The 24,415-nt window shown below is 33.9% G+C and overlaps 1 protein-coding gene across 1 annotated transcript in view; it reads right to left on the reverse strand.

Moving 5' to 3' along the window:
* CCDC148 (coiled-coil domain containing 148) overlaps positions 1-24,415 on the reverse strand; it is a gene marked incomplete at its 3' end in the record, with an annotated part of 222,046 nt that overhangs the window by 141,522 nt on the left and 56,109 nt on the right. The window contains 3 exon segments of the mRNA XM_084243207.1: positions 1,340-1,443; positions 8,547-8,665; positions 9,626-9,686. Of these exon segments, the coding sequence (XP_084099333.1) occupies positions 1,340-1,443; positions 8,547-8,665; positions 9,626-9,686 (284 nt within the window).

A 24,415-nucleotide genomic window follows, 5' to 3' on the forward strand; every position in this document is an offset into this window, starting at 1 on the left:
TATGGAAATCAGTATGGAGTTTCCTCAAAATATTATGAATAGGTCGATCATGGATCCAGCAATTTCTCACTTAAGTGTCTACTCAAATAAAAAATCTCTAATTTGAAGGGATATATGCATGCCTGTATTCACTGTAGCACAATTTACAATAGTCAAATTATGGAAATCATCTAACTGTCCATCAACAGAGCAGTGAATTAAGATGTGATATATATATGTATATATATACACACACATATACACACACAATGAAATATTGCTCAGGTATAAAGAAAATATGAACTCTGGCCATTTGCAACAACATAGATGTATCTGGAGGGAATTATGCTAAGTGAAGTAAGTCAGAAGAAGAAAGACAAATATTCCATGACTTCACTCACGTGTGGAACACAGAGAGAAAAGCACAAAAGAACTGACAAAACTCAATCCAAATAAACCCTAGAAATACGATCACATAATTAAGGCCACTGGAGGTGGGAACACAGTGGGGAGAGGACGCATTGGCTTAGGGTAAAGGACTATATGTACCTGGATGGTGGGGGCTGGTATTGTAACATACAGTTGAGGAGGTGCGAACTTACCCCCTAAATCATACACAATGTTGTAAACCAATGTTATCTTAATAAAGAAAATTTGAAAAGCATACTATATAAATACCACCATCATTAAGCTGGTGCAGATGCCTCAAATGGAGGAGAAACATCTGATCTCTCACATTGCCTTAAACTCTGAGGAATTTATGTTTCAAAGATTATAATTAATATCAAGTATAGAATCATTATTTTGTTTGAATTCATCTTGAAGTGACTGCTGGAAATATTAATATAAGTCAGAAGTCCAAACTGAAAAAGTTAGACATGCTGCAGTAACATTTAGAAATCACTGAACAACTTGAAAATCTTAGCAATTTTTTCATTCATTTATCTAAAGTATTGAGAGCTGTTCTTCCAGGTCTCCTGCAATGCAAAGATGAATATGATGGCATGTTTGCTCTTGAGAAGTTTGCCACCTTATAGGAAGAAAAGTATGTAAACAAAACATTATGTTCCAATGTGCTAAGGATATTATAACTAAGCACGGTATGAGTGGGAATGTAGAAGAAAAAATGAAGATTATCATTTTTTCCTAAGTAAAGCAAAAGCTATATTAATGTACTCATTGGATTCCAAATTAAAGTGAGGAAATGAAAGGATTGTAATTTGATTCACATTCAACCAATAACTTTAAATTTTGATTATAATGATTTAATTAACATAGAAAGTTAAAGAATAGCTAACTAGGTATGTGTCACTCTTAGTAATTCCTACATGTTCTCATTGAGATTTCCCTCAGTTCTTACCTGACTTCATTTAGCTTTCGGTGTTCCTGCCACCATACTTGTTTGTGTTGTTTTATTAGTGCTTGTTCTTTAGATATCTTTGAAGTCTGCACTGTTTTTCTGATCTAGAATCAGAGGAACAAAGGAGGAACAATGTCAATGTTTTCTAAATGTTTGCCATGAGAGAAACACATTTAGTTTAGTCTGTTTAGTCTGTATTGTCCAAGTTGATAACTCTTTTTAAATCCTATATGAGCATCTTCTAACACAAAATCCACCTTAAAATAGGTAGTGTACTAAAAAGCAGGGAGGGGAAAGAACGTGACTTGAAATACTGATCAAATAAAGAACTATTTCTAAAGTTTTCTTTTTTTTTTAAAGAAAGATGAAGTAATTCTATTTTCATGCATACAATAAATAACACCTTAATTCATATAGTCCCAGAAAGTGTAGATGTAGAGACAGAGATGAGATAGATAGATATCAATACCTATATAGCTGGGCCTCCCTGGTGGTGCAGGGGTTAAAGACACAGTGCTATCAAGCTATCACCAGTCACTGCGCCATGAGTTTGATCCCCAGCTAGGAAGTTGATCCTCATGGCACAGCAAACCTCTCCTTTCTTGCCCTGCTGCTCCCCTCAGCAGTGTATTTCAGTAGATCCTCCTGTTCTGCTTCCCACTCTGTTTCTGGTAAATCCTCTCACACCCCCACTCCCACTCGCCACCAAACCTCTGGCCTTCACCCCAGTTCTTGTATGCATAAATAATCTTAAAAAAATACCTATATAGCTTTTTGGACACTTTTCCCATGAGAGGCATCATGAATATTATTATTCCTCCTTTATGTATGAAAATACTGAAGTTTAGAGAGGTTAAAAGACTTGGTCAAAATGACAAAGTTTATAAACAGAATCACACAGAACCATAGTGTTAGGACTGTTTTTTTATTTGAGCCCTCAGCACAAGATGGGGAAAAGTCATTGTATAATTTGTTAGAAGATCTGGCAGTAGTCTGAGCTTTAGATTGTACTAGAAATATAATCCTGAGTATATAATCTTTCAAGTTCATGACTCAGTAAATAAAATACAAAATTTAAAATTTGGCCAATATGTATTTGCAAGTACTTAAATGGTTAAAAAAAATCATAGTGTTGAAACCTAAATTTTCTACTAAATTTAGATTTCCTTAAATTTGATTTTTTCAAATGTGGCACATAATTAATACTGTTTTCTGGATTTCTGTGGATAAATTGCGTCAAGATTGGGTCTGTTTGCCCTAAGAGCCTCTCTTGGCCACGTTCCTGATCTGTTTTATATCACAGAGCAGCCTGTATTTCTCAGGCATGCCTGTCAGTGGCCTTCCAAACAAGTGGACTCCCAAACAAAGGGAGGAGACGGTAGTGGTGGAAGACAGAAGGGAGAGAAGCAAGGAGAAACTAAAGGATTTACTCCTCCTGCCTTCTTTACTCCAAGATAGTTCTCTATGAGCATCTGCATCTTCTCCACAGTTGCAACCTTTTCTTGACAGTTTTACTACAGTTCCAATTATCTCTGGGTAACCTCTACCATAGAGTGAGGTATGGTCTTTTAATACCTATTCCTCTGACGTAGGGATAGCAGCGACTTTCTGCTATCGTTAATCCCTGTACTGCTTCACCGTACTGTGGCTTCTCCACTCTATCACTGGGTAATCATTTGTAATCATTTCCTGCATTAAAGACCCATTTACTCTAAGTCCTCAAGTGGTGTGTGTTTCCTGGCTAGACTTTGACTGACAGTCGTATGTACCCTGAACTCATGTATTTCATATTAATACTTTTAAACATCTATAAAAGTGCTACTCTCAAATCAGAAACTTGATGAAATATGCATATTTTATATTTTCTCTGCTACTAGAATACTTAGCACCCTGCATGCTTTAACAGATCAATACTGAAGATATAAAAACTTGAGAAGAAAAGACTAAAAAGACTCTTTATAATGCATGCTATTTCTAGCTGTCATTCACTGATTACTTTAACCTTGAGTTTATCTTTCTGCTGTCTGGTTACTGATTCAAAATCTGGGATATAAGAAAATAAAATAACTCAAAGATTTCTTTAAAAAACAAAAAGGCAAAACCAAGTCTTTTCACAGGCAGTCTGAAGGGTGATACCATTATGAAATTTGGGAGAAAAGATCATTTAAACAAAAATACTAAGGAAAATATTTACAAATCTCTTATTTTACCTACTGAAAAATTAAAAGCACATAGTGTTTCCAAAATCCGAGACTCTAGTATTTGTTTTAAAAATGCCTAAAACGCATTCCATCTATTTGATCTCTATCGTCTCTAAAGTTTGTTGCAGGCGACACAACTTTTAAAATTATGTTTCTTTGACATATTTGGTATATGTTGTACAAAAAAATTAAAATACATTGGTGAAAGATGTAGACACATTTTTATAGTTAAAAAAAAAAATCAATGCTGCTGCCTTTGGGCCCAGGTAAGACCAATTAAATAGACTATAAAAGTCAAAATAAAGCCACTATTTTTCACTGGACACATCCAATATTTTGCAGAACATCCTGATATTTTGTAAATTCATTCATTGACTTCTTTTCTATCCTCAGGGCAAAAATAAAGAAAAATAAAGTCTTAGAAGAACAAACAGTTGTATCTTTATCAATAGAGAGATTTCTAGGTGATTCCAATTCATTTTGCTGGGTAATAACCTATAAGTTAATGCTTAAGGTAGATGATGATTTATACAGAATGTTGAATCAAAAACAATAAATTTATAAAAGAATCAGAAACTAGAGGTTTCCTGTGTGATTTATTATAATCATCCAAGATAATAAAACCCTAACTAGGCACTCTGAAATACCACAAAAGTCCTTTGGGCCAAATGACTCATCTTTAAATATAAACAAAAATAGCTAATAGCGAAAAAATTTAAGTGTTGGTTGCATGTGTATACATATTTGTCAAAATTTATTGAGATGTACACTTAAGAGTTATGCACTTAATTGTTTGTAAGTTGTACCTCTATAAAGAACTGTTAACATAGAAAAGAAAAAATCTGATTGCTTCACTAAATATAATTTCTCATTTTTCAAGTTGGCAAAACACAAATATTTAACACTCTGGCAGGCTATGGGGAAATATTCTTTCTTATTTCCTAATAGCAATACAATATGATGCGAATATTCCTCCCATCGAAGGGAGCTAAGAGATGTATATCAAAATTGCCTATGAATTTACCTGTTGACCTAGAAATCTTACTTATGGATATTTTAAAACTATATTGACAAAATAATTTAAAGATGAATAAACAAAGCTATTCACTGAAACACTACTTGTAATAGAAAAAAAAAAAACCCACAAAATTCCATCAGTAAGTGTTCTTGCCAAAATAAATTGAACCTGAATCTGATCAAGTCTCTAGATATAACTACTAATTTACTGAAAATACAAGAGTCAGAAAAACACATGAAATGACACCACAAGGATGTAATCAGCAAAATCCAGACTATAAGAGACTAGAAGACAAATGATAATCTCCTCAAAAAATAAATTATAAGAATACAAAAGAAGGGAGACTGAAATCTAATACACAAAAATCAATTGTAACATATGGATCTTATTTAGATACTGATTTGAATAAATGTCAAAGAAAAAAAGAGAAAATCATGGAAATTTAACACTGACTATATATATTTGAATATAGTAAGAAATTGACATTTTAACAGTAATGGTATTGTAGGATTTGGGTGGTTGTTTTAGCCCTAATCTTTTAGAAATATTCATGGTGAAATATAATGTCTGAGAATTGCTTCAAAATAATTTGGCACAGGAGGAAGTTGTGGGTGGGAGTACAGAGGAAACAATGGCCAATTGTTGATCACTATTGAAGCTGCCTAATTTTATATGCACACTAATGAGAGCCTCGTGCTAGTTTAGCATAGGCTTACAATGTTCCATAATGTAACATTTTTAAAAAATCAATTATGGATATTTGAGTTGGACAAGAAGAAATACTCATTCTTGCTGAGCAAATAAATTCAAATAAACATAATTGTAAAGATCTCTTGTATTTAAGTTGGGAATGAATAGTTAACATAAAATGTACCAAAAATTGGTCTGTTTTCAATTTAAGTCTACCACTTGGCTGCAGGTTTAATTTTAGCCTTTGAAAGACTAAATCACTTACTATTCTCTTCAGTGTCTTATCTGACATCCCAATACTTGTGCATGTATTATAGAATTACATAGGTGACAATTGGCAACATATGTAATCAATGTGATAAAATCCGAAACACAAACCAGGAAAGTATTCTGAATTTACTGTTAGTTAATAACAATTATTGCTATTTTCAAGTACATTGAATATTCCAGCTGTAACTTGAAGCAAAAATCTCCTTATATGCTTTAAATATTAACATTCTATTATTCAGTTTAAGTATGTTTATACTAAATATTGCCAAATGCTGTAATAATTAACAATGATTGTTAAAACTCTTAATTTCATGTGCAAAAGCACATTTAATTAGTAAAATAAACAGGTAACTGAACTGATAATTAATACAAATGTTAAGAGAAAATATATTAATTGTATAACATTAGGAAGAATAATGTATTCTTGAGCCAACACATATTTCATAAAAATTTATAAATAATAGTATAAGAAAGAACAACAGGGGAGATATTAGAATCATAATTTAGTTAGTGTGAACTGTTTGGTATATGAACATTCATAACATTAAACAAAATAAGGTTTAGATTTGTATTTAATTTCCAGTTATCTAATTCCATTTAAGCCATGAATCTTCCAAGAAGCACAAAAGTCCTATTTGGGAATTGTTCACATCTTGCAAGAATAAATTAAAAGCAAAATGTCAACTTGATATCTCTAAATTAAATGAAATTTTATCTCACTTAAAATTACATACACCAATATTCCCATCTTCTTTAGTCCAGATATAATAAAAAATGAAAAATACATAAAGAAGAAATTGACACATTTTGTTTTCACTAACCAAATTTCAAAATGAAAAATATAAAAATGCTTCAAAAGGACAATTCATTGTCACTTGAATCTGTGGGAATTGAAAATGGAAATAAAAAGCTTGTGAAACTGATTGCTATAGATTATGAACCATTTTCAGCAGTTGAAGACAAGAGATTTTTTTCAGATATTCAAAGCTATATATGAACCTAGAAAGAACAAAGTTATTTCTTGAAAACATGTACTGAAAAAATTTCTCCCAGAATTATATTCTATAAGTGAAAAGGTTAGTGATGGTATTTAAAATGCTAATTGAAATTGGTCATCTGTTTAGCCTCACATATGTTTAATAAAGTGACCAGGGAAGCAATGTAGCAGTTGACAATGCTGAAAAACTACTATCCCTGTAGTTAATGTCAAACTTTTAAAACCACAATAATTATCAAAATTTTTAATTGTTCATTCTTTGACAATGATTCTATTTCAAAGAAAATACTGATTTTAGCAATCATTCCATATTCAGCCAAAGTATGTTGTTTTGGGGATGGATGCATGAATGGATGCATGGATGAATGAATGGATGGATGGATGGATATATTAGGAATTTACGTTTATATTCCCTTAGTCGATAGTGACAGAGGTGTAAAGAAAATGATTTTATTGACATCTTTATTAGAATAACATTTTAGGAAAGAAATTTGGTACTAGGTTTCAAAAACACAAAGAGCACTTATACTTTTTAGCCCAAACATTCCAATATGGAAATTGATCCAGAGGGAGCAGAGGATTCTAAAATATGAAAGGAGTCTATGCATGCAGACATTTACTGCTATGTGATAGGCAATATCCTGAAATTGGAAACAATACAAATATCCAAAATTCATGATGTGCTAATGTATGTCTCTTTTTCTATTTGTTGTACTGTGTTTGCTTAGTTCATTCTTAGTGACCTTGAGACCTCAATTCCAGTATCAGTTCCTCAAGAAATTCTTCTCCAACCACCAACCCAATCAGGATCAATCCCTGTTATTATACAGCAGACAGCATGTTTTTCATTGGAATTTATCTTAATATAATTTATTTCAGAGCTTATTTGAAAAACACCAACTTCCCTCCTCCTTCTTTCCAGCAAACAAGGTACTCTATGAGGATGAGGGTTAAGTTTTTTCCACCACTATTGTTTCGAGGTGAATAGTAGGCTCATAAAAAACATGTATTTTCTGGTGTAAATGGCATATTCTAGTTAAAATATTATAAAGATTATGTAACAAAATGTTAGGGGGTAAAGTATATAGGATTTTATATTTATTTTTATCTTGGAAGAAAATATATAGGTATATGTTTATGTGTATCCACATGTATATATATGGTGTATCTACAATCGTTGGATAGAAGTTAAAGATATGCAAGTAGGATATTATGTAAACAATTTTCCCATGAAATTTCCTTGAATGTTTGATAACTTTAAAGTTACATCACAACCAAACAAATAATGCCCTACTTTTTAATTAATCTCTGTTTGAAGGGAAATACCTTATGGATAGATGGTGATTTTTCTAGAATAGAGTATCAAATGCTCTAGAATCATTGCAAGCTGCCTTTGTGAAATATATTAACAATAAAAATTAACAAACCACATTTTTATACAAGTAAGTAATGAAAACACTGCTTTTAATCAACTGTAACATTTGCACAAGAGGGAAACATACTGCTAAAGTTATCGTAAACCATACAGGGTCCTACAGTACTATGCAAAATTACTCCACATAAACCCCTTTCAAATCTAGACAGGTTTACTTTTCCTTGGCTCAAGGCAAATAACCTGTGCAAAAGAGATTAATTCTAGAAAAGAGAGGCACCAGATGGTATGGTGTTGCAGAATAAGTTTTTAATCAAATGATAATTCATGACTGGCAATTACCAGCAATTTTAATTTTTAGATTAAGCTGGAAATTGTTGAAAGCCAATTAAATAACTGTCCTTCTAAAAAAATAAGTTGAATTCAGATCTCATAGGGTTGTTATGAACATTAAATGAATAATGAATGTAAACTATATACTATAGTGTCTGAGAGCATTCAATAATTGTTAGCTGCTATTTACTGTTAACTAATAGTTGAAAGATTCTAAAAACTATTTAGAATGTTATTTTATTTTCCCATTAACATTGTAAATATCATTAAACTTCCTAGCAATTCAATTTTCCAAAACTAGAACACACACATACACAACTTCTAACCTTTAGCTCTGTAGAGGCAGAAGCTAATTTTGCTTCTGTTAATGCATGCAATTGTTGATAGTCTACTGGCTTATATTTGGTGCTTCTTATTCCATTTTTCATATGGATAACCAGATTATCTGTTTTTTATCAAACACAGAAAATGACAAAGAAATAGCATCATGTTATTGGAAGTCAAAATATAGTTATGGCAACATATTGACTGCAGGTCTTATTTTTAAATATTTTAAAATAAATATAATAATATGTCATAACATTCATAGTATATTTGAAATTCTATCTTTAGACACTTTTAAAAAATATATAATTTTTTTCATAACATTTTTTCTAGTGGGCATAAAATGAATACTTCCATTAAAGTTAGTATACTAAGAATTTCAGAAAATCATAATACCAAGATACTAAGTGTCACCACTTTCGAACCATTTTTATATAAATGTGTTAGGAATAAACTTTGAATATTGGAGAATTACATTATTATGAATCAATTTAAGTAAACAGATTTTTATGAAATAGTTGCATTTCTAATTTAGAAAAATCAAAGTAATTTCAGTTAAACTTGAAAAAAAAACTGAAATTGAGAGCTAAAAAATTAATAGACCAAAAAAGACTAATTAAATTTATATAAAATGTTCAGGCAGTCTCTATTCACATACATAAAATATCCTAATTGAGTATGATATTAATTATCTTGATAAAGTAAAACATAGAAGGTATTCTAAGTCAGTAGCATAAAGTACAGTAACCTCAGTAATTCAAGCAAAATATTTACTTTTGCCTCAATTGTATGAATAATTAATCTGTTCCACATAAAGTAATTAACATTTATCAGTTCTATCATGGATCAGATGAACACAAGAAGGTTTCAAAGGCCCTAAGGATAAAAACAGTGAAGGAAAGCAAGGCCGGCCAGGCTACTGTTGAAAATTAAAATACTAGCTGGAAGATTAAAACCCTCAATAGACCACCAAATAAGCTTTGCTTTACTAAAATTTTGCAAATCAACATCCCAATATCTTATCATGTAAATGATATGTAAAATGTAAATCTTAAAACAGATCTGGAATTAGAAAAGGTACCTGAGCTATTGTTTTTCTGAAGAGTCATGAATGGAGGGTCTCTTTTATCCATGTTTACCATCTGTCAAGGAGAACAGACAGTTAAAATTTCACAATGTTATTTTTTAAAGATACGTCAGTTGTACTGCTTTCTTTTCTATTATGAGTTAATTTTTCTTTTTTGAATATCGTGTTTTTTCTTTCTGTGGAGTCACACATCAGTTTGCAGCATGATACAGGTTTCAGGTAGAGTTTCTCACGTCAGCAACTACATATTTCACACCACACCCACCACCAAATGCCGTCACCATCTGACGCCAAGCTATGGATGCCTGACAAATATTTTGTGCCTTTTCCCTCTAGTAACCACCACTTTGTTGTGAGCATCTACAGTTCTGTTTTTATTTTTGTTATTTGGTTGCTCTTACTGTTCTTTATATTCCACAAATGACTTAAAATAAGGTCAAGTTCTACGTACCCCAATTCTTTCTATTTTATTAAAATTTGCCTCTCCTTGCTTTTCAGTCACTCTTCATTTTTCCCTCTCTGCTTTCCTGTTGTAATTCTTCCTTCCAGTCTCTTACCTCTTAATTCCTGCTTCTTGGATTGTCACAGTGACAGATAAATACCTTGTGATTAAAAAAAAAAAAAAGTGTGTGCTTTATCTTGAATTCATAAGAGGAAAGAAACTACATAAGAAATGAGCAGCAAACCAAATTACTCTTTATTTCTATAAAGCAGTATAGCCCTTGTGATGGACACAGAGATGTGCCATCCACTTCTAGAAAGCACATTATGCCATCACCCCATTCAGAGCTGGCCTCAGCTGCAGAGAGCAACCTTGTCCAAAAGCATACCACTCCTGGAGCAGCCTCCATCAAGTGGCTGAGCAAGTGAAGAGTGCAAGGCCCAGTGTGGGATCTGATGGGCAGTTTTTGCTCCATAGCTCTGTGCTAGGTTGGCCCAGACTTTGTTGAACTTGCCACAGGATTGAATTCTTCATCTTCCCAAACTTTCTTCCTCCTCTTTCCTTTTACATTATGGATCCCTGACAAATATTTTGTGCCCCAAACTGTGCCTCACCGTCTACTTCCCATGAACCCAACCTGCAATAGCACTGAACTGGACTGATATATTTAAGAGTACATCACCTCCAGGGTAAACCGATGAGTTAAGTGGCTCCTTAAGGAACAGTGCCTTTTTTCATAAGATTTCTCAAATCCACTAGGTTGAACTAAGTCTAATGACCTTTGCCATAACCTAAATCTTCTTAAAAAGTCCAAGGTTTTTGGAAACTCCACCAAGTAGACAAGAATCATGGTGAATGACCACCAACTTTAGGAATATAGTGATGTAAATCCCAGTATAGAATTTGTATAGATTCTCTGGTTAAGGTATTCTTGTTTCAAGCCTTTCATAACACTGACAATCCTCCCAAGAGTATGATTTTTACTGACATCCACATCCTTTCCTTCAAGATTCTTTTCAATGTATATCCCAGATGTCCACCCACAGTATCTCAAGTCACCATCACCTCCTGCCTTTGAACTCTTACAGCTCATTTCCCAGACAGCAAACTAAGAAACCTCTTAAAAACCCTCGTCTGACTTTGCTTGATTCCTCTCTGTGGTTTCCATTGCTGTTTAAAAATGGTATCCAAACTTCTTTAAATGATCTACATGATCTTACCCTTGTTCATCTCTCCACTCTCATTCATCTTCCAACTATACTGATATTTCTATTTCACAAATATACCACATTTTTCTGCTTTAAATCCTTCCCACTTGCTGTTCCCTCTGCCTTAAAGATCTGCCTTAAACATCTTACCTCTTTTTACTGGGATTCCTACTCTGCCTTCAACTTGACCACTACACTGACCTCTGCGGAGAGACCTAACCAGTCATCTCCATCAAGGGAGTACCCTTGTTCCTGTTATCCTATCCTACTCCTTTCCATGATAATTTGCATGAATCTTCATATCAGCATATTCACTGACTTGATGTCTGCCTCCCTAAATAGACATGTGGCTGATGATTTTCTTATACTTGATTGCATCTCTAGTGCCTAGTAAGAGTAATAAGTACTCAATAATTATTATTTGATGAAATAAATAAAATGTAGCTGGCAGTAACTGGATGTCTTCTAGCTCCACAGAATAATTACAATAACAATTCCTAAACCCGTACCAAAGCCTCCCATCCTAACAATAATCTTTCAATTTTGTAAAAATCTGCTTTGATAGCACAATCTACTGGCAGGAATAGCAAATATAAATGGCTTCAGGGGCCATTAGGTAAATTAAATGAGAGAAGTGACAAGGTACACCACCATAGGAAAAGTAGAAAACAGAATCTTGAGCTCAAAGATAATCAAATACATTTTTTAACAGTTTCTAGACAAATAAAGCAAGTCTCCAAACACATCACTTCTGCATTCAGCAGGCAGTTCATCAGCTATGGTCTACTGCATCTAGTCTCTAGTTTTCATTTTATTCTCCCACCCATAAATGCCCACATTGACCACCCCCATCCAGGAGAGATCAGTCTGTGATTGATTAACTTTAGTCTTCCCTTAATTGGGAGTCTAGCCCCTTTAGAATAAAGGCTCATTTCACTCGGAATGGAGACTCAAAGACTGAGACTCTGAAACAAAATGGGGCTTTGCAGATTCCCTTCTGTTTCCTTGCTCTGACCCTGTTTTATTTGTTCCTTTTGTTTTTCACAGGAAAGTTATGAAACCCATACAATGCTTGTTACCATCATTCTCAGTCTCTTTATGACCATACGACACGTTAGAATACATTCTGGAAATCAAATTGCAAGCAAAAACTAATCTGTTTTCATTAACTTGAAACATAGGTTAGTTCCAACTACCTAGAAGACCAAGTAGGAGTACTTCTTGACCTAGATTCTTGAAATTTTTTTATATAAATCATAAATAATTACTACTCACCTTTCAAGAATGCTGAGGGCCTCTGAACTAAGGAATTATTAAGTTGAGATATTATATAACTGACTGACTTATAGTGTTTCTTATATCAGAGAATTAACTAGACATTCAGATTTCAAATCTGAACCATGCACACTTAATCTAATGTCTCATTTTAGCATGCGAGATGATTGAAGCCCAGAAAAATGACCAATATCACAGAGAACTTCAGACACAAAATCTCATCTTCATAATGCAAAAATCTCTAAAAATGAAGGTTTATATAACAATTAATTTGGTGGTCAAATCCAATCTGAGCTGAAATCATTAGGCAGTAAACTTGAAGTTGATCCTATTTAATATGAACATTCACAAGAGCCCTTATAAAAGGAAGGGAGAGGGATCATAATCACATAGGGAGATGTAATGACAGATGCAGAGATCAGAGAGAAGAAAATTTGAAAATGCTACTCTGCTGACTTTGAAGATGATGGAATGGAGGCATGGCCCAAGAAATGCAGGCAACTTCTAGAAGTTGGAAAGGTAAGGAAATAGATGCTCTCACAGAACCTCCAGAAGGCATGTTGATTTTAATCCAATGAAACCTATTTCAGACATCTGACCTCCAGAATCATAAGATAATAAATTTGTATTGTTTAAGCCACTATGTTTATGGTAATGTTCTTCCCTGCCTTTGTGCATACTGTTACTTATGCTTGGATTGCCTTTCCCTCCCTTTGCCTCTCTAGCCAATGCTACTTATTTCTTGGTCCCATCTTATGTATCCTACTTTAGCCTCTTCTAATCCGAATGGAGGTGATTTTTCTCCTCTCCTTTGCTACTCTTATGTTTTGTGTATATATACTGATGCACTTACTCATTTATTTCAATGCTTACTGGACATATATCAGCTATTAGACTAAAGAATATAAATTTATTCAGAATCTGCAGAGGCATTTGCTTTATTCATCTCATCTGAAATAGCTTCCTCTACCCTCAAACACTCTTTACCCCCTAAATCTAATTTTTTTCCTTCTTAACACTTCTCATTATATGGTGTTATATTATGTTTTATTTACTTATTGTTCATTTCTACAACTAGGACATATGTTCCGTGAAAGCAAGACCTTTAACTGATCATTTCTATTTCTCGAGAGTGCCTAAATTAGTTCCTGGCATATATTAGACATTCAATATATATATTTTCTGCATCAAGAGATTACATTAAAGATCACAGTCCTGACCCTAAGGCATGGAAGCATTAGAGGCAACTCATAGTTTTCACTTCCTCTTCTCCAATTTTTTAAATCTAGGCTCCGTGGCATGAGGTAAAATTATTATCAAGAACAAACTCCAAGCCAAAATGGCAGTGAATTGAGGTGTATTTCAAGAACCGAGGAAGGAGAAACATTCCCACTTCACCTTGGGAGTTTCAGCACTGATCATAAGTTCATGTTAACAGCAGTTGACAGATGCCCTTTGACTAGTTTTTCAGCTCCCAGTCACAACACACAACCCCTACATGCAGAAATGTGGACTATGTTTTCATGTATTATCAATCTAAAGATATCTGTGCTATCTTACTTTTCCAAAAGCTTGAGGCTAAGAAGAGCATTCTTTGTATAGTAGAAAAATCTTATCTTCAAGCAAGTATCACCAACATACACAGCATATGATACAACTACGCAAACACACACAGACACAAAACAATACTATGCATGTTTCTCTCAATTTCTCTTTTAATTTCTCTCTTGCTCTCCCCTTCCCTCTCTTGCTCCCCAAAAGAAAGAAGAAACTCTAGTGTCTGCAAATAGACCAAACTGAAGATGATACTGCAACTGGTAGTTATTCTCAAAGGGAATTCAGCTTAATCTATAATGAGGTCTTTTCATTTTTATAAAAGGAATGTATATATATATATGGGTATATTTATATAATTAAGGGTCATAAACTAATCTCTCTCAAAATAATGATATCATTTGTTATAGAATTAATGCAATTACATTCAAGTTTATGTCATTAGGGGCCTCCCTGGTGGCACATGGGGTTAAGATGCAGCACTATGAAGCTATCCGCAGCCACTGCAGCATGAGTTGTTCAATCCCTGGCCGGGGAGCTACCCACATGGTGCAGCAGACCTCTCCTGTATCGCCCTCTGCTCCTCTCAGCAGTGTATTTCATTTCAGTCAATCCACCTATTCTGTTTCCTACTCTGTATCTGGTAAATCCTCTCACCCCCACCATACCTCTGGCTTGTAGCCCAGTTCTCGTATGCCTAAATAAACAAATCTTTTAAAAAAATTTTTATAAGTCATTATCCAGTGGGTTATGCTAGTGAGAACCTCAGCGCTATACCACCCAGTCACATCCATTTCTGACCCTGCCAAGCTCAGACCACTTCCCCAGCACATTGACTTACCAAGTCACCATAATCCTGTGGAGCCCAGCCTGAAATATTCAATTAACTTTACCTTTAATTTTGAAAATAATTGAATAATTTAAATACAAATTTTCTGTGCCTTGTGTGAAAAATTCCTTCTCACACATGCTTTTAATAAAATGATTTAAAATACAGTATATTTTCTTTTGATTAATGCTCATAATACATTATTCTTTCTCTTGATTACAAGCTTATTCATTAAGAGGAAACTGTTACTATCAAGGCCATAACAAGGTTATAGAGTTCAACAATTAAATGATATTTTGATATGCTTTTTACTATTCTGGTGAGGAAATTATATCATATGAAGTTTAAAACTGTGACAGACACAGATAGGTGTCACTATTCATTCTCCACCTCTTTGCCTTCTAAAGAGAACCTAATTTTGTTCAGGGTAAAAATAATGGCCCTTTTTTTAATACCCAGGGGCTCTATGTGACAATGTGAAACAATTCTTGCTAGTGAGGTATTACCAAAAGTCTGATGGAAATTTGGAAGCAAGATTTGCTTTGTTGTGCAGGCATTTCCCCTTCTCCTTGTTCCCTGTCTTCCTCCTTTCTTTCTGCCTGTAATGTGGATGTGAAACTAGACCTGACTATGTGTATTAGGATGAAAGATATATACTAACTAGTGCAAAGGAGAAAGCCAAAGGGAGCCTTGGACACCAATGATATCAAGAATTTGCCTTACCAACAGTAAACTATTTCTCTCTGGACTTCTTGTTATGAGAAAAAATAAATCCCCAAGCTTTTGCAATCAGGTTCTGTAACTTTCAGCCAAACAAAACTCCCAACTGATAATAGGCTGGGGTAATATGAAGCACCCAGGAGATTTTGATGCCTCTTCATATAAAGCAGTATAAAAATTTGTCTAGAAAAGTACACATCAATAAAGGAACAGGATAAAATACCAAAATATATTACTGTCATTGCTCTTCAATATAGCAGGAGAAAATTACAGCTAGCAAAATTTCTTATTTTAAAACTCAAATGGAGTTACATTTGCAGCTTCAACATAGCCTAAAGAGAGTGGGTAAAAGGATGTGTAGGTAGTTCCTGAAGAGGGAAAATACTCAGAAACGTAATTCCACTATCAAAAAGTAACACAGAAGGATGTATCCATGGGTTTTCGACACTCCAGAATAAATAGTTTTTCCCTAAAAGATCAATTATGCAAGGAAGAATTTATTTTAAATGTTACACTATAGGTTTTTTAAAAAATAAAATCAGCAATCCATCACTCTAACAATCAAGACCATAAAATTGATAAATGATGGTGCCTGAAACACAAGAGGATTAGTACAGTTTTGAATGCATGAGAGAATTATAATAGGTATGGAATATTAATTCATTTTTGTATTATGCCTGTTAAGGAAAAATTCTCTAGGCTAGAACTTGGAGAAACTAAGGAAAAGATTGAAGGACTTTAAATAAAGTTTACAAGGAGGAAGAGAAAGAGTGATGAAAAACAAAATCGGGGGAAAAGAAAGAGAAAAAAAGAAAATTGTGTTCATTTCCTATTTCCTCTTTCCAGTTCCCTCAACTTTGGGTTAACAAAGAAGGCATCTTTCCTTCCTATCAAAAAATCTCACTATTTAGACTAGATAAACTGAAATAACTATTGATAGATGTTTTACTGCAGAGGAGGTAGGCAGATGATTTTGAAGCAGCAATGGTGAGTATTAAGGTGGGTCTGGATCAGACTTCCAGTAGGGCAGGCAACCACCTCTGTACAAGCAGCTCCACCTGGAGAAGAGGTAACATTTGATAGAGGGCAGAATGGCATGGTATAAATAGATATCAAAGGGATTTTCCTGTTTCAACTTTAGTTTCAACCTAGTCCTTTACACAGAAAAGAGAAATTCACTATTCTTTATTGCCTGGTTTCCTTCCACGGGGATCCATATTCTCGAAACAATGATTTGAAAATCCTTATATTGAGAACCTTAATAATATCCTATGAAAGCTGGGGAGGTAGAAGGTAAATAAGTTTCTCTCTCAGAGAAAGAAGGAAAGAGTTACCCTTTCTGCCTGGGGTGTGGGAGTGGAGGGGTAAGAGGGTGGAGAGGGACAAGTAACACAAGGACAAGCAGTAAACATTTGACTGCATAAGATTTTCCACTTGACCAGAAAGGTATCATTGAAGCGCAGGGTGGAGGACTATTGGAGGTGGGTATAGTGTAAAGACATATTTGTAGAGGTTTCAACCTATACCCACTAAAACATATATGTTACCTCAATAATTATACTTGGAGGGGGTAAAAAAGAAACAAATATAAAATTAACATTTAAATACTTTGGCTCAAATTTATTAATGGTCAATAATAAAACAATATATGAAAGTTGCTAATACATGGCTACATTAGTCATCATTGACAGACATGGACACAATATATCTGTGTAATGGGAGGTGTTAAAAAATTGTCTGATAGAAAATACATTAGGCCTACAAAATAGGTTTGTTTGAAATATAATGGAAACAAAAATATCACATCCTTTAAAAAAGAAAGTATTTCTTAACTCTAGAGTAATGTTGGGGTTTGGAATAACACTACCAGAGATTCATTTTCAACACTACCACTTATAAATTGTGGGTCTCTGAGTCAATTACTTAAATGGTGGAAGGACTCAATATTGCAACAAGATCAACTCCTCCAAACTGATTTATACAATCTCAATTGAAATTCTAGATGATTTTTTTCAGTGAAAATTGGTAACCTGATTTTAAAAATATTATAGAAATCCATAGGACAAATGTAGCTAAAGGAATCCTAAAGAAGAGAACAAAGTGGTAGAATTTCCAATGTCATGTATCAAGGTCTACTATAAAGCTGCAGTAATAAAGGCAAGGAGTAATTGACATGATAGGATGAACAGTATAGTCAAGAGAATGAACAGTATAGTTAAGAAACATATCCACATGTTTATCATCACCTGATTCATGACATTTGCTATGTAATGTGTAAAGAACAGTATTCAATAAACAGTCCTGGGTCAGTTGACTACCCATGTGGAAAAAATGAATCCTGACACACTGCCTCCCAACATTCACAGAAATCAATTCCAGATGTATTAAAGATCTAGATGTGAAGGATTAAAAATGAGGCTTTTACAAGAAAACATAGAACTATTCATGACCATGGAGTTGGCAAAGATTTCTTAAACAATTCACCAAAAAATCCCTGTTAATCATAAATGGAAATTATAGTAAGTTAAAAAAATCTTAAAATTAAAATATTTATTCATTCAAAAATACCATTAAGAGAGAGTGGTAGCAAGCCAAAGAGTGGAAAGATGTATTATATTTGCAGGGCGTATATTCAACAAAAGACTTGTATATATTTTATGGTGTGTGTGTGTGTGTGTATATATATATATATATACACACACACATATATATATGTATGTACATATATATCTATCAATTAATAGGGAAAATGCAATCAACTGAATAGAAAATAGGGCAGAAGACAATAAAAGTATTCTGAAATGACCAATAAACAAATTAAAAGGGCTCAATTTTATCAATTTTATTCATTAGGAAAATCCAACTCAAATGCAATACCTCTATAAACACAGTAAGGTAGTTAAAATGAAAAAGAGAAAATGCCAAATGTTAGTAAGACTATACAACAGCCAGAGCATGCCACATTGCTGGTGGGAATGTGAATTGGTACAACTGCTTTAGAGAACTCACTGGCAGGTCAGCTACTATGTCTCAGTCATTCTAATCCTAAATATACCCAATGGAAATGTGCACACCTTTTCTTCAGAAGATACATGTAAGAATGGTTAGTAGCACTATTTCCAGTATAAATAAACTGTGGTATATTTCTAACTGTAATCTCCATAAAAAAGGGGAGGTTCTATGTTCCTTGCCCCACCTAATGAAGGGTGGTGATGAATAGGGAGGAGGAGTAGACAAGAAGGAAGTCTTAGAGGAGGTACATGGAGCAGAGAGACAAATGAAGGGCACTTGCTTCTTGACTTTGCATTTGCATCAGGAACTTAGGGGACATGGAAGGAGATGCCTGAAGTCAAAACATGTAGCGATACTTAGAAGAGAGGTGGGTGAGAAACCCAAGGGGAGGTTGACAATAGCGGTGATTAACTTGATTTGCCCTGTGATTTGTTCTTTTTGTCCCAAACTTGCATGTTCTCTTCTGCTCTGTTTCCATCCCTCTGGCTCCCTGCCAGAAGGTGCCTAAAACTTGTGGCAAATTTTTGGGCTTCAATGGCCCAAACTTTGAGCCAACCCAGTTTGGCTAGACCTCTGCCCATGAACGGATGGGGAAATTTGGGAATTTCATTGGGAAACTAACTTTGAGTGTTTTTTGGAAAACCCATTACCCCTTCTTCTCTCTCTTTGCACACTTTCTATTAAAGTTCTTTCACACTAAGAGAATGTTTTGAGTTTATGCAGTGGATGGCAGAACCTGCATAGTATGTGCAGATGTGGGGGTCCCAGGGAACCCCACAGTCTGCCTGCTATCACATTGGCAAAGTCACTATTTTTTACTATTATTGTTGGGGATGGGGTTTTGAGCTAAAATGGGTAGTGAAATATTCATCAATACTAGTGCCTTCTTGTGTCAAGAAAATGATGTTCCTGGTTCCATGCAAGGGAAAATGTTTATTAAAAAAAGGCACATAAACATCAGACATCATTCTTTTTTGAGTATGGTCTATTTGTTCCAAAATAACTTCAAAATTGCCAGCTGTGGTTAATTTGACACAGCAACAAAGTTGACAAACTTGATGAGATGTGCGCAACAAATTTTAAAACCAAATCTGAACTGTCCAGTGATGGATGATTGGATAAAGAAGATGTGACACAGGTATAGATACATTGGTATACCTGCACACAATGGAATAGTACTCAATCATAAAAAGAAAATCCTGCAATTTATGATAACATGTTTAAACCTTGAGTGCATAATGCCAAGTGAAATAAGTTAGACAAATAAAGAACAAAAAAGATATGTAATGCTATCACTGATATGTGGAATCTTAAAAAAACAAACTCACAGATTAAAAAAAGATTTGGTGGTTGCCAGGGAAGAAGGGTGATAAGTGGGTGAAATGGGTGAAGGTGGTGAAAAGTCACAAACTTCCCCTAATAGGATTAAAAATTTTGGGAGATCTAATGTACAGCATGGTGACTATAATTAACACTTCTGCGATATATATTTTTAAGTTGCTTAAATGTTCTCATAACAAGAAAAAAATTTCTAACTATACATGGTGATCATATTAACTAAACTTATTTTACACATATCAAATGTACACATATATCAAATCATGATTGTATATCCTTAAATCTAATATATTACTTAATAATTATATATATTAATAAAAATCCAAAACCTGAATATTGCAAATAACATGTGTATTTTATATACAAAAAAAGTTGTCATAAAGAATACTGTGGAAGACTTTAATAACATATAGACTATATATGAATAACAAAATCTAAATGCATGATACAAACTAGAAAGAACCCTAATTTTATAAGTACATATTTTTCATGTATATATATTTTTAATTTTTTTAATTTTTAAATTTTTTTTACATCATTGTTCATTTTTAGTCAATATTTGCTAAACCCCACCCCCTCAGGTGTAGTCTCTGTAGAGTTTCCTTCAGCAACGCACCCGTGCACCATCACCTCAGTCCCCTGTGCTCCTCCCTCCCTCTCTCTAATCCCTCTCCCTCCTCCTTCCCTGCAGTATGTCTCTAATTTGTAATTATCTGGTTTTGCTTTGTTGTGTTTTGTACTGTTATTATTATTTTACACTGATGTCTTATTTGGTTTCCCTATATTCCTGCATAAGTGAAACCATCCGATATTTTTCTTTTTCCTTCTGGCTTATTTCACTGAGCATAATTCCTTCTAGTTCCATCCATGTTGCCACGAATGGCATGAGCTTATCTTTTTTGATTACCGAATAACATTCCATTGTGTATATATGCCACATCTTCTTGATCCAGTCATCTATTTTTGGGCATTTGGTTTGTTTCCAGGTTGTACCTATTGTAAATAGTGCTGCAATAGACATAGGTATTCAGGTGGTCTTTTGAATCACTGTTTTTGTGTCCTTTGGTTAGATCCCTAATAGTGGAATTGCCAGGTCGTATGGTAGCTCCAATTTTAGTAGACTGAGGAACCTCCAGACAGCTTTTCATAGTGGTTGGACCAGTTTGCACTCCCACCAGCAATGTAGGAGAGTTCCTTTTTCACCACATCCTTGCCAATATTTGTCGTTGCTTGTTTTTTTGATATGTGCCATTCTTACTGGTGTAAGGTGGTATCTCAATGTGGTTTTAATTTGCATTTCCCTCATTATCAGGGATGTTGAACATTTTTTCATATGCCTGTTGGCCATTTGCATTTCCTCTTTGGAGAAATGTCTTTTAAATTCTTCTGCCCATTTCTTGACTGGATTGTTTATTTTGTATTTGTTGAGCCCTGTGAGTTCTTTATATATCTTTGTGATCAGTCCCTTATCAGTTGACTGGAGTGCAAAGATTTTTCCCAGTCAGTGGGGTGTCTCTCTGTTTTGGTTAATGTCTCTTTGGCTGTGCAGAAGCTTGTCAGTTTGATGTAATCCCAGGTGTTTACCTTTTCCTTGACTTTCTTTGCTTTGGGTGATGAGTCTTTAAAGATGTTATTGCAATGTATATCCTGTAGTGTTTTACCTATATTTTCTTCTATATATTTTATGGTTTCAGGGCTTATGTCCAGTTCTTTTATTCATTTTGAGTTGATTTTTGTGCACGGTGAAAGATAGTGGCCTAGTTTCTTTTTTTTGCATGTTGTGGTCCAATTTTCCCAGCACAATTTATTGAACAAACTGACCATGTCCCATTGCATGTTCTTTGCTCCTCTGTCAAAAATCAGTTGTCCATATAAGTGTGGTTTTATTTCTGGGCTCTCTATTCAGTTCCATTGGTCTGTGTGTCTGTTTTTGGTCCAGTACCAAACTGTTTTAATTATTATGGCTTTGTAGTATAGTTTGAAGTTTGGAAATGTGATACCTCCTTTCTCCTTTGTTTTCATCAGTAGAGCTTTGGCTATTCATGGTTTTTTTGTGGTTCCATTTGAATTTCATCAGTATTTGTTCTATTTCTTTGAAGAATGTCATTGAGATGTCATTGAATGTCATTTTTATTGGAATAGTGTTGAATCTGCATATTGCTTTTGGTAGGATGGACATCATGTATATTTAAATAATAAAAATAGCAATGGCTCAGCAATGACAAGAGTGTAATGAAATGACATATATATACATGTATATTTAATAAATGTTCATAAAGTTACATGTCACAGTGCAACAGTAACAATGTGAATAGAACTTTTTTTGCTGTTTTAAAAATTCTCATTGAATTTGAAGACAAAAGTATTAATTTTAATATTTTTTAAATGTTGAAATAATCACAAACTTACAGAAAAGATTCAAGTACAGTAATAAAAAATATTTGGAAGTTTCCATTTCAGAGGAAGTTGTCATTCTATTTTCCCTCACTCCTGTATATTTGAGATTGTCTTACCTACAAACAAGGAAATTTGCATACCCACAAGAAAACTATAAATAAGAGATTAATATTGATAACATTACCATCAACAAATGTTCAGATCCCACTCAGATTTTGCCAGTTGTTCCAATAATGTCTTTTAGGGCAAAAGCCACCATTCAGAAGCAAGTATTGCAATTTAGTTGTCATGTCTCTTGATTCTCCTTTTGTCTGAAATTGTTATTCAATCTTTCCTTCCTTGACTTTTATGATCTTGATACTTTTGAAGATCACAGGGCAGTTATTTGTAGACTGCCCCTCAATTTGGGTTTATCTGATGTTTCTTAATGATTAGACTCAGGTTATACATATTTGGCAATAAAAGCACAGAAATTATTTATGTTCTTCTTTTGCATCCTATCACCTGATTTACATCAGTCCATTGCTGATAATACTCATTTTGATCACTTAATTAATGTATTGTCTTCCAGCTTTCTTTACTATAGTGTTTTTTTCCCCACTTGTAATTAATAAGTGTTTTGTGGAAAGTTGCTTTGGAATTATATAAATACCCTTTTCCTCTTTGAATATTTAATTTATATATTTACTTGTTTATATCTTTACAGATTCATTTTAGTTAATGAATTATTTTGATGCTTATATTATCCCCAATTTGGCTAATGGAAACCTCTTCAAGCTGGTTTCTGAGTCTTACTTTTTAAAAAAAAACAATACCCATTCATGAGCTCACAGTTCTGTAAGTCAATCTAGCATGCATGGTTAGGTTCTTTGATTGGGGTATCGCAAGGCTAAAATCAAGGTACTAACTATACTGAATTTTCTACAGAGGCTCTGGGGAAAATCCATTTGCAAGCTCATGAATTCAGCAACCTGCAGCTCTAAGACTGAGTTTCTCATTTCCTAGCTTATTGTCATCTAGGGGGCACTCTCAGAAACTAGAGGTTGCTAACATTCCTTGTTAAGTGCTTTCCTCCACCTTTAAGACCACCAGGAATAACCACTCTCATGTTAACTCCCTCTCATGCTTTGAATCTCTTTGGATTCCTCTGTCTCTGACCTCTAAACTCAGACTCAAAGGGCTTGTGTGATAAGATCAGTCCCACTGGAGAGTCTTCCTGTTAGAAGGTCAACTAATCTGTAGCCTTAATTTACAAAATCCCTTTTGCCATATAAAATTACATAATCACAGGAATAATGTCACATTTTACTTATACTGCTGGGTATTATCAAGGCATGTACACCAGAATACAGGGAGCCTTGAGGCCACCTTAGAATTCTTTTTTCTACATGGAACAGAATTCTATGTAGTAGTCTGTCCACTACTAGAACAGTACATGCAACTTGTGAACAAAATCTATTATTGTCTATTATTGTTATAGCTAACTTGACAAATTCACAAAAATTTTAAAAACAGCATGACATAATAATGACAAGGGTGTAGTAAATAGACTCTTTAATGTACCATCAAACAAACAAATTGCTCAAAGCTTCTGTTGATCAACTTGGCAATTATATTGAAAACTTAGTATTTCCATTATCAGGAATTCATCCTGAGACTGTAATAAGCGGTATATACAAAGATAGGTGGCAGAAGATATTAATTATAGCAATATACTTTATAATAGTAAATACTTTTAAAAGAATCCAAAAGTCTACTCTTAAGGGTATGGTTAAAAGTATGCATAGCCATTCAATGAAATAATTTGCAACCTTAAAAACATAAAACAAGTAAAATACACACTACAAAAATATTGAAAGAGAAGAGAACAGATTCATGTTACAATAAAAGAATTATAGGTCACAAAATTGCATATGTAGTCTTAATACAAACACCAGATCCTGCTTTTCTTCATCTCTCTCCATCTATGTTATACTTAAGCCTCTATGGAATTTCAGGATAGGTCTTAG

Source organism: Talpa europaea (assembly GCF_964194135.1).
Source record: "Talpa europaea genome assembly, chromosome: 1".
In the NCBI taxonomy this organism is placed as follows: domain Eukaryota; kingdom Metazoa; phylum Chordata; class Mammalia; order Eulipotyphla; family Talpidae; genus Talpa; species Talpa europaea.